Source organism: Capricornis sumatraensis, chromosome 1 (assembly GCF_032405125.1).
Source record: "Capricornis sumatraensis isolate serow.1 chromosome 1, serow.2, whole genome shotgun sequence".
In the NCBI taxonomy this organism is placed as follows: domain Eukaryota; kingdom Metazoa; phylum Chordata; class Mammalia; order Artiodactyla; family Bovidae; genus Capricornis; species Capricornis sumatraensis.
Window position 1 is genome coordinate 175,509,631 of NC_091069.1, and position 13,521 is coordinate 175,523,151.

Consider the following 13,521-nt stretch of genomic DNA (forward strand, 5'->3'; position numbering starts at 1 on the left):
AGATTTGCTCAAAGCTCAGCTTATTATTCATTGCTGGTTGATTTCACCTGTAATTCTTTTCTGTTACTTCACTACCCTCCCGTTTTAAAGTAAAATCAAGAAAACAGTTGGAATTCTCTCCAGAAGGAAGAAACTGAGTTGCTGATGAACTGGATTGTGGTGGTTCCAGGAGGACCCACTACCACCTGCTGCCCTCTGCTGTTCATACACAACCGGGTTCCTAACCAGCCCTTTCCCACACGGTCTATACCAGCCTCCTCCTCCTGAAGCTTGGTCTCTCAGAGAGAGAACGTGCGTTTCATATAGACAACGTCACCTTCCCTCCCCCTCCGCTTCCATTTTGGAATCCAGATCTCTCCCCCTGCCCCTCCATCACTTTACATGGACTCCCAGACTGTTTCTGAGGAAGGAAAACATTAGGTTTCAAGAAATGTGTGCACCTTATAATTAACCCTTTGAGTCCCAGTCTGATACCTCAGGTCCTGTCCCACACCACCTGTGATCATTAGACAAGGTAGTGTCTAATGGAAAGGAAACCTAAGTTCTAGTCTAAACTCATTGAGTCAGTTAATTTAACAAATTCTACTTGTTCTGCTATGTCAAGCAACATGACAAAGAGTACATAAAATACATGAACAGGTTATGGCTTCAAAAGGGTTCACAAGTCTGGTGGGGCTCTTAACATGCAGGGGAGATGTGATGACAGACGGCAGCACATGATCAGAGCCAAAGGGACCAACCTCTGGAAGAGCAGAGAAGAGGGGAAGATCACTGTCGGCTAAATCTCAGATCGTGACCGACTGATGAGATTTCAGAACAAGCCATGTTCCGGATAAATGGAAATAGAAAAACACTCCGAGTTCACGGCAAGGCATTTTTCTCAACTCTCCTCCTTATCATTTCAGTTTTTCATTGATTTGACAAATAGCAATGGAACGCTTGTGTGCCAGGTATTGTGCTAGGCTCTGAGGCAATGACAGTGAATGAAACATGGCCCTTGCCCACATGGGCCTTGTGGTCCATAGGAAACCTCAGATAAATATGAAGCTACGGGATGAAAGGTTGTCATGACCCTCCTCCAGTCAATACTCTGATTTGCTTCAAAAAAAAAAACAACAAGAAGGAAGGAATCCCCTATGGGCATAATCCAGAGTCACAGAAAAACATTAGGATGGATTTTTTTTCTTTTTTCAGGCTCTTTGTTCTTGCTGGACAAGTTTGTAGAGGAGAACTGGGTAGAGATGGGACATGGAGCAAAGGTCAGCAGGCAGTCCTTTGACACTCATGACAAAGTCTCCCGATGCTTTTCCCCAGACCTTGCCTCTGCATTGAACGCCGAGGTGGAAAAAGCTCTGGGAGCCATTTCCCCATCACTGTCTCCGTGCTGTTACACTTACCTTCCCTGTCTCCTCTGGAAATGGGAATAAGTAACTGCTCAGCACTTTCTCCCAGGGCTTTGGAGGAGCAAGTGAAGGAGTCTGAGTAATTTGTGCCAACTATGAAAGGCTAAACAAATCAGTGATGGTATTACCATTATCAGCAACACCTGGGCCGGCCAAAGGGCAGCGGCATGAAAAGAGGTGCCTTCCACAAGCTGCCTCCAGATAAAGAACCTACAGTTAAGCTGTACTGGCAGCCTTTCTCTCCAAAGTCCCCACTAAGGTCTACACCAAAGCTAGGAGGATTTTCTTTTTAAACAATGCTTGCTGTGTTTAATAATGTACTTAACACAGTTGGGGTTGTGACAAGAAAGGGGAATAAGGTAAACTCTCTAAGCAGCAGTTTGGGATGTTTATAAAGCACTGCCACAGTGTAGGTTTATGAAACCCCACTTAAATGTTCGTAACATAGGAAACTGCCATTTGAGAGCTCTCTGAGACTCCTGGAGTGGACTCAGTGTCTTGCTCCCTCGTGGATTCCCATCAAAATGGGAAATACAGGCCATTGAACAAAGCTGGCAACATTCCCAAATGTTTTTGACCCTAGAGTCAAATCCTTCTGATTGATTTGGGGTAGGAGGAGGGAGAGGCCAGTGCTTCATGTTCCTTGAAGGGTGGTTACTGACATCAGCCCAGCACCGTCCTAGACACTGCATGTCATTTAAGCCCATCTTTCCCACTAGACCGTTGGCTCAAGGAGGGTAGTGGGCATTCTGCCTCTCCCCTGCTGGCCACCACCACTTAACCAATGGTAAGCTCAGTAAATCATCATCAGATAGGTTGAGCCCTTCAGTCAAACAGCTTTCCAAGTGGACATTATGATCCCCAGTTTGCAGATAAAACTGAGGCTTCAGTTGCTTGGGAATGTTGTTCAAGGCAAGAGAGTGTGTCTGGCTTAGAATCTGGATACTACATACTCTGTCTGCTCCTAGAGTTTACAGTCCCTTATGCATCCCATATTCCTAAGACCCTACTCTCTCAGAGGCCATGGATTTTATTGTTTTTAAATTTTTTAAAAAAGTTTGCATTCTATTGTGTTTAAAAGCTGACTCCAGTCAAATATTATTAGGATTATACACAGGAGTAATTATGTTATAGATCTTTTGGTCCTGTTTCCAGATTTTATGTATAAATCAGTCCTAAATTCATGGGAGAACTGAAATGTGACATAGATCAAATATTCATTCAACCAACGTGTATTAAATGCCCATTACGTGGCACACTGGGGGCTAGAGGCCTGAGGTGCAAAAATGAATAACATGGTTCCTGTTTTTTAAGAGCTTACCGTGTAATACCTCTGACCAAACCATTTTTTCCTTCAAAAATTTATTATAAAAGTGAAACATAATGACTGCAGAATATTTGGAAAGCCCATGTAAGAAAAAAAAATCACCCAATGTTCCGATGTTTTATAAATTCTGAGGTCAGAGCCTATGCCTTAGTATCTCTGTATCCACAAAATCTTACACCATCCTGTGTGCTGCAGTCCATGGGGTCACAAAGAGTCGGACACGACTGAGCGACTGAACTGAGAGAAGCAAGCAGTATTTTTTGAATGGGGGGACAGCCACCCACCATCTCATCACCCTGGGGAAACCACTGTTAACATTTAGGAAATATTCCTAGTTTTCCTTGACTGTGAAATGACTGATTCCATGTCATCCTCCCGCTCCACCTAAGCCAGGCGGATCAACTTCCGGCTCCCTTAGCCGCCCCTGCACGTGATGCCGTGCTGCCCATCGAGGGCACTGGTGGCTTAGTTGCCTTGTCAACTGGAGCAACTCTTCGCACTTCTCCTACCATGGTCTGGGGTCTCCTCACGTAGATGGGGTTTCAAAAGTGTGGGAAGAGCAGTCCCTTTACCATATGCCTCATGCACCCCCCACCCCACCCAGAAGAACCTCCGGGGCAGGAAACAGGTCTATCCGAGATTGGCTTCCTTGGATTGAGGGTAACTTTTAGCAGCCTTCCTCAACGGGCTGCATGTTGATTCACCTGTGTTTTAAAACTGCTGATCCCAACCAAGTAAAAGAGAATTTCTAAGCATAAGGCCCAGGCACTGGGTTTTTGTGTGTTTTTAAAGCCACCTGGGTCAAGGACTGAGAACCACTGGTTTAAAAGCAGGCAGGGCAGTGGTGTGAGCGGCCTTGGAGACTAGCAGAGAGCCCTGTGGTGGTCAGAATCTTGAGACACTCAGCTCCAGGATGAAGCATTACAGCAGTTTCCTGCAGCCTGTTTCATGAAAAGCCTGAGTGGTAGATGCAGGCAAAAGGTTTGCAGAGAGGAACTCAGAGGGGGAATATCTTTTTCCAAAGGGCTTGATGGATGCCTGTATAAGGCAAAACCACACAGAAACCGAGTTGACCTGTGACTTGGGTAAATCAGAGAGATAAGTGTGACTGCCCCAGTGGGCGGTTTGCCAGGCACATAAGCTTCCTGCCTTCATTATGAAGTAAAGAAGAATTTTGCAAGATAAACTATTAGAGATAAGCCACTGCAACAATAGGCCTCTTAGCAGAAGGGAGAAGATTAGAATTAGATAATCTTTATTTAAATAGTCATTGAATACTTGTCAAGCATTGTGCAATAGACATGGTGTCATTTAATCTTCACGGTAACACTTTGTACTAGGTATTATTTATCCCCAGTTTATAATGAAGGAAAGTAATGGTACTAAAGTTTAAATGACTAGGATAAAATCACATAAAACAAAAGAAGTGAGCCCCTGCCTCTTCTACTCTGTAGCCCAGGTTTTGCTCACCCCACCCAGCTTTGTGACCTAGACTATAGGATTAGAGGTCATACAAACGATGGGAGAAAAATCAAAGCAATCATCTTCTCAAGAAGAGGTAATGGCCAGTGGACGGAAGGTTTTCCCTTCTGTGAGCTCCATGTTGTCACATGGCAGACAGCTTGGTATGTACAAAGGGCACCAGCAGGGCCTCCACCAACCAGCCGTACGACCAGACAGGTCACTAGGGCAGCCCAAGTCTCCGTTTCCTCACCTAGGCAGCCAGGAGGGCAGTTCTGTGGTTTTCAAGCTGCCTATGGAGACTTGGGCCACAGGAGGAGTTCTGGGAGGGCAGGATGAAGAAGTGGAACTTTCCTTTCCCCTCAACCAGTCAAACTCTGCATTTAGCTGCTGGGAGGAAATGACTGGATTCTTGTCCAGCACCTTCCACTTTAATACATGTCGGTTCCTCTATATTTGAATATTCCCAATGCTGGAAGAATCAGTGCCATCAGGATGCTTGAGTGAATGTCAAGGTGGCGGAGAATGGGTTTTTGTGCATACAATAGGGAGGAAGAGCAAGTGATGGAGGACAGCGAGGCCAGCTCTGCCGTCACAGTAGCCCTGCCTGGGGCCCCAGCTGCCCAGAGGGAGTGTGAACAGGGCAGAAGGGAGGGTAAATGAGGGGCCCTTGTTGTCACGGCCATAGTGCCACGGCCACAACCTACAGGTGCTGGGCTCGAGGCGTCTCGCCCCAAATTGTACTTTCATTTTGGTCACTATGATGAGTCTCCTGTTCTCTTTAAGTAGCTTAGGATTTAAGCAACTTTCTGTTTCTTTGTGTTTTTCAGATCTTAAATCCAAATTTCATCCAAGAAGGTGAGTTAAAAAGTGACAGAATGGACTACACAGGGACTGGCTAAATAAATTATGGCAAATCCAGCACTGAGGGAGCATCTTTAAACAGTGGTCATGTAGTCCTGTGCTTACGGACAAGGAAAATGTTTAGGATTAACAGTGGGGTAAAAAAGACCACAGCTTGCAATGTGTATAATGAGATCCATGTTTTGTAAGAAAAGCTATATTTCTATAAAATCTAAAAGGATATATACCACACTGTTCACAGCAACCTCTGAATGATGACATCATGCAGACTGTCTTCTCTTTTTTTAAAATCTATATTTCCTAATTTTTCTAAAACTAAACATTTATTAATGGAAACCCATTCCAGTATTCTTGCCTGGAGAATCCCATGGACAGAAGAGCCTGGTGGGCTACGGTCCATAGGGCCACACACAGGGTTGGACACAACTGAACCGACTTAACATGGCACGGTACTTTAAAAATACTTTTTCACAGGACACCAGTGACTCTGCGCTGCTAAGCTGAAGATTATTCGAATCATTACACAGCATGGGTGGGGAGTGAGAGGGTTGCGTTATAAAATAATTGTTCTGTTTCTTCTGAATAATGCAAATTTACGTCATGTTGATTTGACCACAGTGGCGCCAGAATTCCTCGTGCCCTTAGTGGATGTGACCTGCTTGCTTGGGGACACAGTGACTCTGCAGTGCAAAGTCTGTGGGCGGCCAAAGCCCACCATCACTTGGAAGGGTCCAGACCAGAACATCCTTGACACTGACAACAGCTCAGCTACATACACCGTCTCCTCCTGGTAAGCAGCAGCCCCACATCAGCACCGCACCTCCCCACACCTCGGGCAGTACCCAGAAGCTAAGTCTGGGATGCATTTCCTGTTCAGGTTGCTTAGTCTCTCAGAGAAGAGCTGCCCTGGAACCTATTCTAGCACAGACCCTTTGTGGCCCTTGGGATCCTGTGAAACAGTGATATACTCAGTTCCTCCATTAAGAACAATTTTCTTAGAAGGAAAAAAATTGGCTTACTCCAAAGTGTACAATAGAAAACAGAAAATCCAGCCACAAGTATGCTTCCACACAAAGACTATAAAATCAAACTTGGTTGAACCAAAAGTGAAAGTGTTAGGCGCTCAGTTGTGTCCAACTCTTTGCAACCCCATGGAGTGTAGCCTACCAGGCTCCTCTGTCCATGGGATTCTCCAGGCACGAATACTGGCATGGGTTGCCATTCCCTTCTCCAGGGGATCTTCCTGGTTCAGGGGTTGAACCTGGTTCTCCTGCATTGCAGGCAGATTCTTTACTTCTCAGTCACCAGGGAAGCCCTACTAATTAAGAACTTTCTTGCACAATGCTGCTTACATAGGACAAGCAGTAACAAGCCCTAGATGGCTAAAAAACATTTATGGAAGAAACAGCTAGGATCAAGACACTTCATCCTTTAGCTTAATGTTTTTGCGTGTGAAATAATATTCCCAGCAGAGACTCCATGGCCTGATCCTAAAATATCAGTGGACCCAGGGAGCTTAGGATGAGAGTCAGTGCGTGGCAAGGGTCATGAAAATTACCACGTTATGTTACAACCAGTGAGGAGGAAGTGGGACTGACTGTGACCTCTGGGTTTAACCTTTTCAGAGTAGTTCTTTAATGTCCTGAACCCCAGGCTGGAACTACTGGGAAAGTTATTTAGTGAAGGAATTTGCCTTAAGTCACTCAACTATTTTGAGGGTGCCACATGTAGAATGTGGACTACTTGCACGTTTTCATTCTTTAGTCTTTCCAATTTTTGTACCACTTGTAATTGCTTATGGACTGAAAGTATTTTAGGACCAAATATTTTAGGTAGTAATAACATTGGGGATCAGTATTTGTATAGGACTTTATTTCAAACCATGTTCTAATTCTTATCTCATTTTACTCCTTTACTATCCCTCATTTACAACCAACTTGAGAGATAGGCATGCCGAGAATTTTCTTCCTCTATATGGAATTGGGGAGATAGAGGGCAAGGTGCTCAGCGAAGGTATGTAAGAAGATAACAAGCAGGGACTAGACCTTGGTCCAAAGGACTCAGCTCAGCACACCTTGTACCTTTACTAGCTGATTGTCTCATTACTGGTGTTTGAAGGACATCCTTTTTCCATGTCCCTAGTGATTCTGGGGAAATCACCCTGAAAATCTGCAATCTGATGCCCCAAGACAGCGGTATCTATACCTGCATAGCTGCAAACGACCACGGTACTGCGTCAACATCTGCTACTGTTAAAGTGCAAGGTACAGTTTCTTTGTTAGTCAAACATTTCTTGTGCTTTAATATTCATTTTTAATTATGGTAAAATACACATAAAATGCACCATCTTCACCAATTTCAAGTGTGCTGTTCAGTAGTGTGAAGTACATGCACACTGTTGTGTAACCCATCTCCAGAACTCTCATTTTATAAAGCTGAAACTCTGCACCCTTGAAACAAAGTATCTCCACTTCCCCGTCACTGCCCTCAGCCCCTGACAACCACCATTCTGCTTTCTATGTTTGTGTTAGTCAAACATTGTAACTGGACATTATAAGGGCTCCCTGAGACCTGGGGAAGAAGAGGGCCATTGTGAAAGCTCCGAAACCAGGCTGCAGCAAACGGGAACAGAATGAATCTTTGATAAGAGCTGTCCAGGCCCTACTGTATGCCTCCTACAGAGCAGTTCTCTCACGGAGCTTTCTGTCCAGTATGCAGCATGTGATCCAAGGGAGAATTCCTACAGCAAGGTGTGTCTCCCAAGCCTCCCTTAGCCTAGGACAGCTGTACCACTTGGTGCGCAAGGCCACAGGAAACATGTGAGGTAAAGCTTAGGTCACACGCCCTAGGTGAGCTTCAGCCTTGGCATAAATGCCAAGTTCTGCAGAAATGGCATTGGCCCCTAATTTCTGTCCCGCAGGTGTTCCAGCGGCCCCTAACCGCCCCATTGCCCAAGAGAGAAGCTGCACTTCCGTGATCCTCCGCTGGCTGCCCCCATCCAGCACGGGAAACTGCACCATTTCCGGTTACACCGTGGAGTACAGAGAGGAAGGTGCGCCGCCTCCCCTGCCTCCTCTCCCATCTTCTCTGTCCGAAGGAGGTCCTTCGGAGGCATAACACTGCTTCCATGCCTTTCATCAGCTGTCCCTTCTCTTATCTTCCAACTCACCACCAAGGCCTCAGGCCAGGCTTGAGCTGCCTTTGAGCAGACAGGGACAATCAAGCCCATTTTACAGATGAGGAGGCTAAAGCTTAAAGAAAGTTAAGAAGCATGAAGCTGGGGTCCGTAAGAGTCAGTGCTGGCATGAGAACCCAGCTCTCTATTAATAGTTTGCTAATCTGTGATCTTTCTTCCAGAGTAGTAACTAGGAGAGCAAAAGCAAGGCTCCACCCCACCCCACCCCTCATCTTTACCCCGCACGAAACTTAAGAGATCACAGTATAAATTGAGAGATCACTTTTTAAATTGTTCCGTTTTTAACCTGGTTACATTTACACACTAAGAGTGCATACATACCCTTAGTAGTTAGGAACAAATGTTATCAAGAATTCATTGAAATGAGAAGCTGCCAGGTAGCTCTAATTGTTAGTAGCACTCTCTGAACCAGGTGATGAATCACACACCTGAATTGAAAACAACGGTTTACACCTGGAACCAGAATCCTTTGCTCTGCTCTCTGTTGCTCTTCTTCTTTGCACCCTTCTTTCTTCTCTTAAAGAGACCCTCTGCAGTTATAAAAATATGTGTCCCCCTCTTTGTTTAGCTTTTCACTCTGTCTCTCAGCTCAGCACAAAGGCATTGTTGCTGAGCTGAGAGACAAGTCTCTCCAAGCCTGTATTTCCCTTGGCATTCTTCAGGTCATACATAGTTCATCTTATGAACTAAGTTCTCTTGGGAAAGTTGTCTAGTCTTTCTGAGCCTCGGTTACTTTATGTGTCAAGTGAGACGGATGCTCCCGATCTCACAGGGCTTCTGTGGATTTAAGTGGCAACGTGGAATGAGCGGATTATGGGTGGACTCCTTCCACAGTATTTTACATGTCCATGGTGCTCAGTACATGTTCGTTTCCATTCTGTTTCCATTTTGAAATGCCTGTTTTCTCTCACTTTGTTATTAACGAACAATGTGTTTTTCTGGCCTTGTTGCAAATGCGGTGTGTGTTCCTCTGTAAATTCGTCGTGCGCTTTCACTCTCTCACATGCCCATTTGGAAATGAGCAGACTCTGCAGGCCAGCTGCTTCAACACCACTCATGATGTATTCAGTCTCAAGAAATTGAACCCAGACCTGCCACAGTTAGCCAACAGGCTTTCAAGGCCCGAGGCAGCGACCACAACTGTCCCTTGAATGGAATGTGTCATTTTTCCTTTCATTGTTTGCTGAAGGTCTTTGAAACAATGTCCCTCTGGCCTTTTCTCTTTCCCACTCCTCAAAAATTGTACCCTAGGTTCCCAGGCCTGGCAGCAGTCAGTAGCATCGACCTTGGACACCTACCTTGTCATTGAAGACCTCAGTCCTGGGAGTCCTTATCAGTTCAGAGTCAGTGCCAGTAACCCCTGGGGGATCAGCCTTCCCAGCGAGCCCTCAGAATTCGTGCGACTTCCAGAGTACGGTGAGTCCCAGCCACACCCAGCACCCTGGTAGTGAAGACAAGACAACTGGCCAACTGTCATAAACTCACTGGCCCTGGCAGCCCACTGGCCTGCTGGGCCATTGAGCTAGAGGTGACCTGGATTTGCTTGTCGGCTTCTGTCAAGCAGCATTTCAGAGGCCTGATGAAGAGTGTTTCCGTAAAGTATGGGGCTCAAGTTAGATCTGCCACCCATGTCTGCCCTGGTCCTGGTCCCGGGCATCGGTGTGTGCTGCCAGGCACCTAGAGGGGCAGGCAGGAGCCATGAGCCCCGTGGGTACTATTTGTCCCTATTCGGTGATGGAAACACAAGCCTCCTCTTCCCTGGGAACCCCTGCCAGCCTAAGTGCGCCTCACAGAATTAGTGACAGCCCCACTCACCAATTTAAAACAGGGAAAGGAAAGCCACTTGCTCGAAGGTTGGAGTTAAAATGAGTATCATTTCTCCACCCCCAGCCCTCCCAGAATGCCTTTTTTCCTGGTGGATACATTTTTATGTAGATACGTTGAATGACTAAGATATGCATTTAACTAGCTGCATTTGAGTATTTTACAAACCTGGTTCTCTTTTTGCCCCTCTATTCGTGAATTCACCAAGCCACCTTGGTCCCTGGGACATTTTGTAAGAAATCTCCCAATAGTGAAGTTTGGGGCAGTGCAGGACAATGGAATGTGTGGGATAAGGAGAGGAAGTCACTGAAATTAAAAGACAGTGAACTTGTGTCTTTAGGTCAAGGGCATCCCGGAGTCTCCAGAGGGGCTGTGGACCCTGTAGGGCCCCCGTAGGGCCCCCGGGCTGCAGCCCCCCACCCACCCCCACGGTTAACTCCGGAAATGCTCCCCAGGCCCTCCCCACTGCCAGCTGGGCCCCGCTCTGCTCCCGAGGGGCCTGTGACTCACTGGGAAACCTTGGTCCTGGTTCTTTATTTCCTCAGAACTCTATGTGGGTAAGCCAAGTCCAGCCTCAGCCCAGCTGTGCTGTGGGCAGACTGAGATGGCCAGGGTCAAAAGCGACGTGCTGCAGCTGGACTGCTCTTCTCCCAGCTGCCCCCTGAGTCCCACCTGGGATGCCCACTGCTTCTGCTTTGCTTCCTGTTGCGAGCCTTGCTCCCCAGCAGACAGCACAAATGTTGTAGTGCGTGCTTGTGTGTGTGTGTGTGCGCGCGTGTGTGTATAAATCACTGCCAGGGAGTTAACGTATCAAACAAGGTAGTGCCGCCAAAGATTATGCCAGGTGTATTAATATATTTGGGGTAAAGCTAAATCATTCAGTATACCAGATAGGCTCGTTAATGCAGAGAATAAAGGGGTGAGAATGAGCAGTTTTCAGCCTGCTCTCTGCATGTTCCTTTCTTCTTGGCTTTATAACTCTTCCCCTTTCCTCTCTGCTGCGTCCTTCCTACAGCCCTGATTCTCACTGGCTTTTCTAGGCCTTTCAAAGTGTGTGTGTGTGTGTGTGTGTGTGTGTGTGTGTGTGTGTGTTTTTTCTCCCTTTTAATTTTTGCTGCCAGATTTCTATTTGAAAACATCCAGAAGTTACACTTCTGATTGTTCCAAGTTTTCCCTTCATTTATGGAGGTAGTATGGGGAGTCTGACTGCCACATCAGTTTCCCCTTGGCTAGTATTTTTTTTAGATAACATTTCAGAGAATTGTGGTATTTTCCCACTGAGTTAGATCCCATATGTAGCCATGAGAATTGCTTTGGGGGTGATGTTGGAGCTTTTCTGTTAACCTTTTCGTCCCTCTTGTATGACTTCCTCAGTATGATAAATGGATCCTTTCTCTTCCAAAGACGCTGCTGCTGATGGTGCCACCATTTCTTGGAAGGAAAATTTTGATTCAGCTTATACTGAGCTGAATGAAATTGGAAGGTAATGACCCAGTTTTCTGTTCTTTTGTTTATGAACACTTAACAACATCACATCATGAACATGACTTTTTTCTTGTCTTTTGTTTCTTTCACTAAGTGCGTTTTCTCTATACCAAGAAAAACCTAGACTATTTATGTGTCTTTTCTATGCTGCTTTTTCTAACTTAAGTTGAAGTTCTCAGCCTTTCTGCTTTTCTAATATAAGAATTGAAGGCTCAGTCTTCTCTTCAGGGTACAGTTTAGCTACATCCAGAGTTCTGACTGTGGCATTTTCATTGTTCAGCTCTAAGTACTTTATCCTTCAACTATGATTCTTCTCTTTGACCCAACTGTAGAAATGTTTTTAAAATGTCCAAATGTGTGAGATTTTTTTTAATTACCTTTTTTCTTTTTTTTAAATTTTTATTGAAGGATAATTGCTTTACAGAATTTTGCTGTTTTCTGTCAAACCTCAACATGAATCAGCCATAGGTACACATAGACCCCCTCCCTTTTGAAGCTCCCTCCCTTCTCCCTCCCCATCCCACCCCTCTAGGTTGATACAGAGCCCCTGTTTGAGTTTCCTGAGCCATACAGCAAATTCCCGTTGGCTATCTGTTTTTCATATGGTAGTGTAAGTTTCCATGTTACTCTCTCCATACATCTCACCCTCTCCTCCCCTCTCCCCATGTCCATGAGTCTATTCTCTATGTCTGTTTCTCCACTGCTGCCCTGTAAATAAGTTCTTCAGGACCATTCTTCTAGAGTCCGTATATATATATTAGAATATGATATTTATCTTTCTCTTTCTGACTCACTTCAATCTGTATAATAGGTTCTAGGTTCATCCACCTCATCAGAACTGACTCAAATGCGTTCCTTTTTATGGCTGAGTAATATTCCACTGTGTATATGCACCACAACTTCTGTATCCATTCATCTGTCGATGGACATCTAGGTTGCTTCCATGTTCTAGCTATTGTAAATAGTGCTGCAATGAACAATGGAATACATGTGTCTTTTTGGTTTCCTCAGGGTATATGCCTAGGAGTGGGATTTCTGCGTCATACGGTGATTTTATTCCCAGTTTTTTAAGGAATCTCCATACCGTCTTCCATAGTGGCTGTATCAATTTACATCTCCAGCATTGCTTGTGGGTTTTTTGATGAGGGCCATTCTGACAGGTGTGAGGTGATATCTCATTGTAGTTTTGATTTGCATTTCTCTAATACTGAATGATGTTGAGCATCTTTTCATGTGTTAGTTAGCCACCTGTATGTTTTCTTTGGAGAAATGTCTGTTTAGGTCTTTTTCCCACTTTTTGATTGGGTTGTTTGTTTTTCTGGCCATTGAGTTGTATGAGCTGCTTGTATATTTTGGAAATTAATCCTTTGTCAGTTGTTTCATTTGCTATTATTTTCTCCTATTCTGAAGGATGTCTTTTCACCTTGCTTATAGTTTCATTTGCTGTGCAAAAGCTTTTAAGTTTAATCCCATCCTATTTGTTTACTTTTGTTTTTATTTCCATTAATCTAGGAGGTGGGTCATAGAGGATCTTGCTTTGATTTATGTCATCAAGTATTCTGCCTATGTTTTCCTTTAAGAGTTTTATAGTTTCTGGTCTTACATTTAGGTCTTTAATCCATTTTGAGTTTATCTTTGTGTATGGTGTTAGGAAGTGTTCTAATTTCATTCTTTTACATGTAGCTGTCCAGTTTTCCCAGCACCGTTTATTGAAGAGGCTGTCTTTGACCCATTGTATATTCTCGCCTCCTTTGTCAAAAATAAGGTCCCCATAGGTGCATGGGTTTATTTCTGGGCTTTCTTTCTTGTTCCATGGGTCTATATTTCTATTTTTGTGCCTGTATCATACTGTCTCGATGACTGTAGCTTTGTAGTATAATCTGAAGTCAGGAAGGTTGATCCCTCCAGCTCCATTCTTCTTTCTCAAGACTGTTTTGGCTATTCTGGGTCTTTTGTATTTC

At 44.8% G+C, this 13,521-nt stretch overlaps 1 protein-coding gene across 3 annotated transcripts in view; it reads left to right on the plus strand.

The window, feature by feature from the left end:
• KALRN (kalirin RhoGEF kinase) overlaps window positions 1-13,521 on the plus strand; it is a 694,704-nt gene that overhangs the window by 667,133 nt on the left and 14,050 nt on the right. For all 3 annotated transcript variants that reach the window (XM_068966221.1, XM_068966292.1, XM_068966655.1), the window contains 6 exons: window positions 5,022-5,049; window positions 5,674-5,845; window positions 7,198-7,319; window positions 7,976-8,107; window positions 9,503-9,667; window positions 11,480-11,558. In XM_068966221.1, the coding sequence (XP_068822322.1) occupies window positions 5,022-5,049; window positions 5,674-5,845; window positions 7,198-7,319; window positions 7,976-8,107; window positions 9,503-9,667; window positions 11,480-11,558 (698 nt within the window). The remainder of the gene's footprint in view (window positions 1-5,021; window positions 5,050-5,673; window positions 5,846-7,197; window positions 7,320-7,975; window positions 8,108-9,502; window positions 9,668-11,479; window positions 11,559-13,521) is intronic.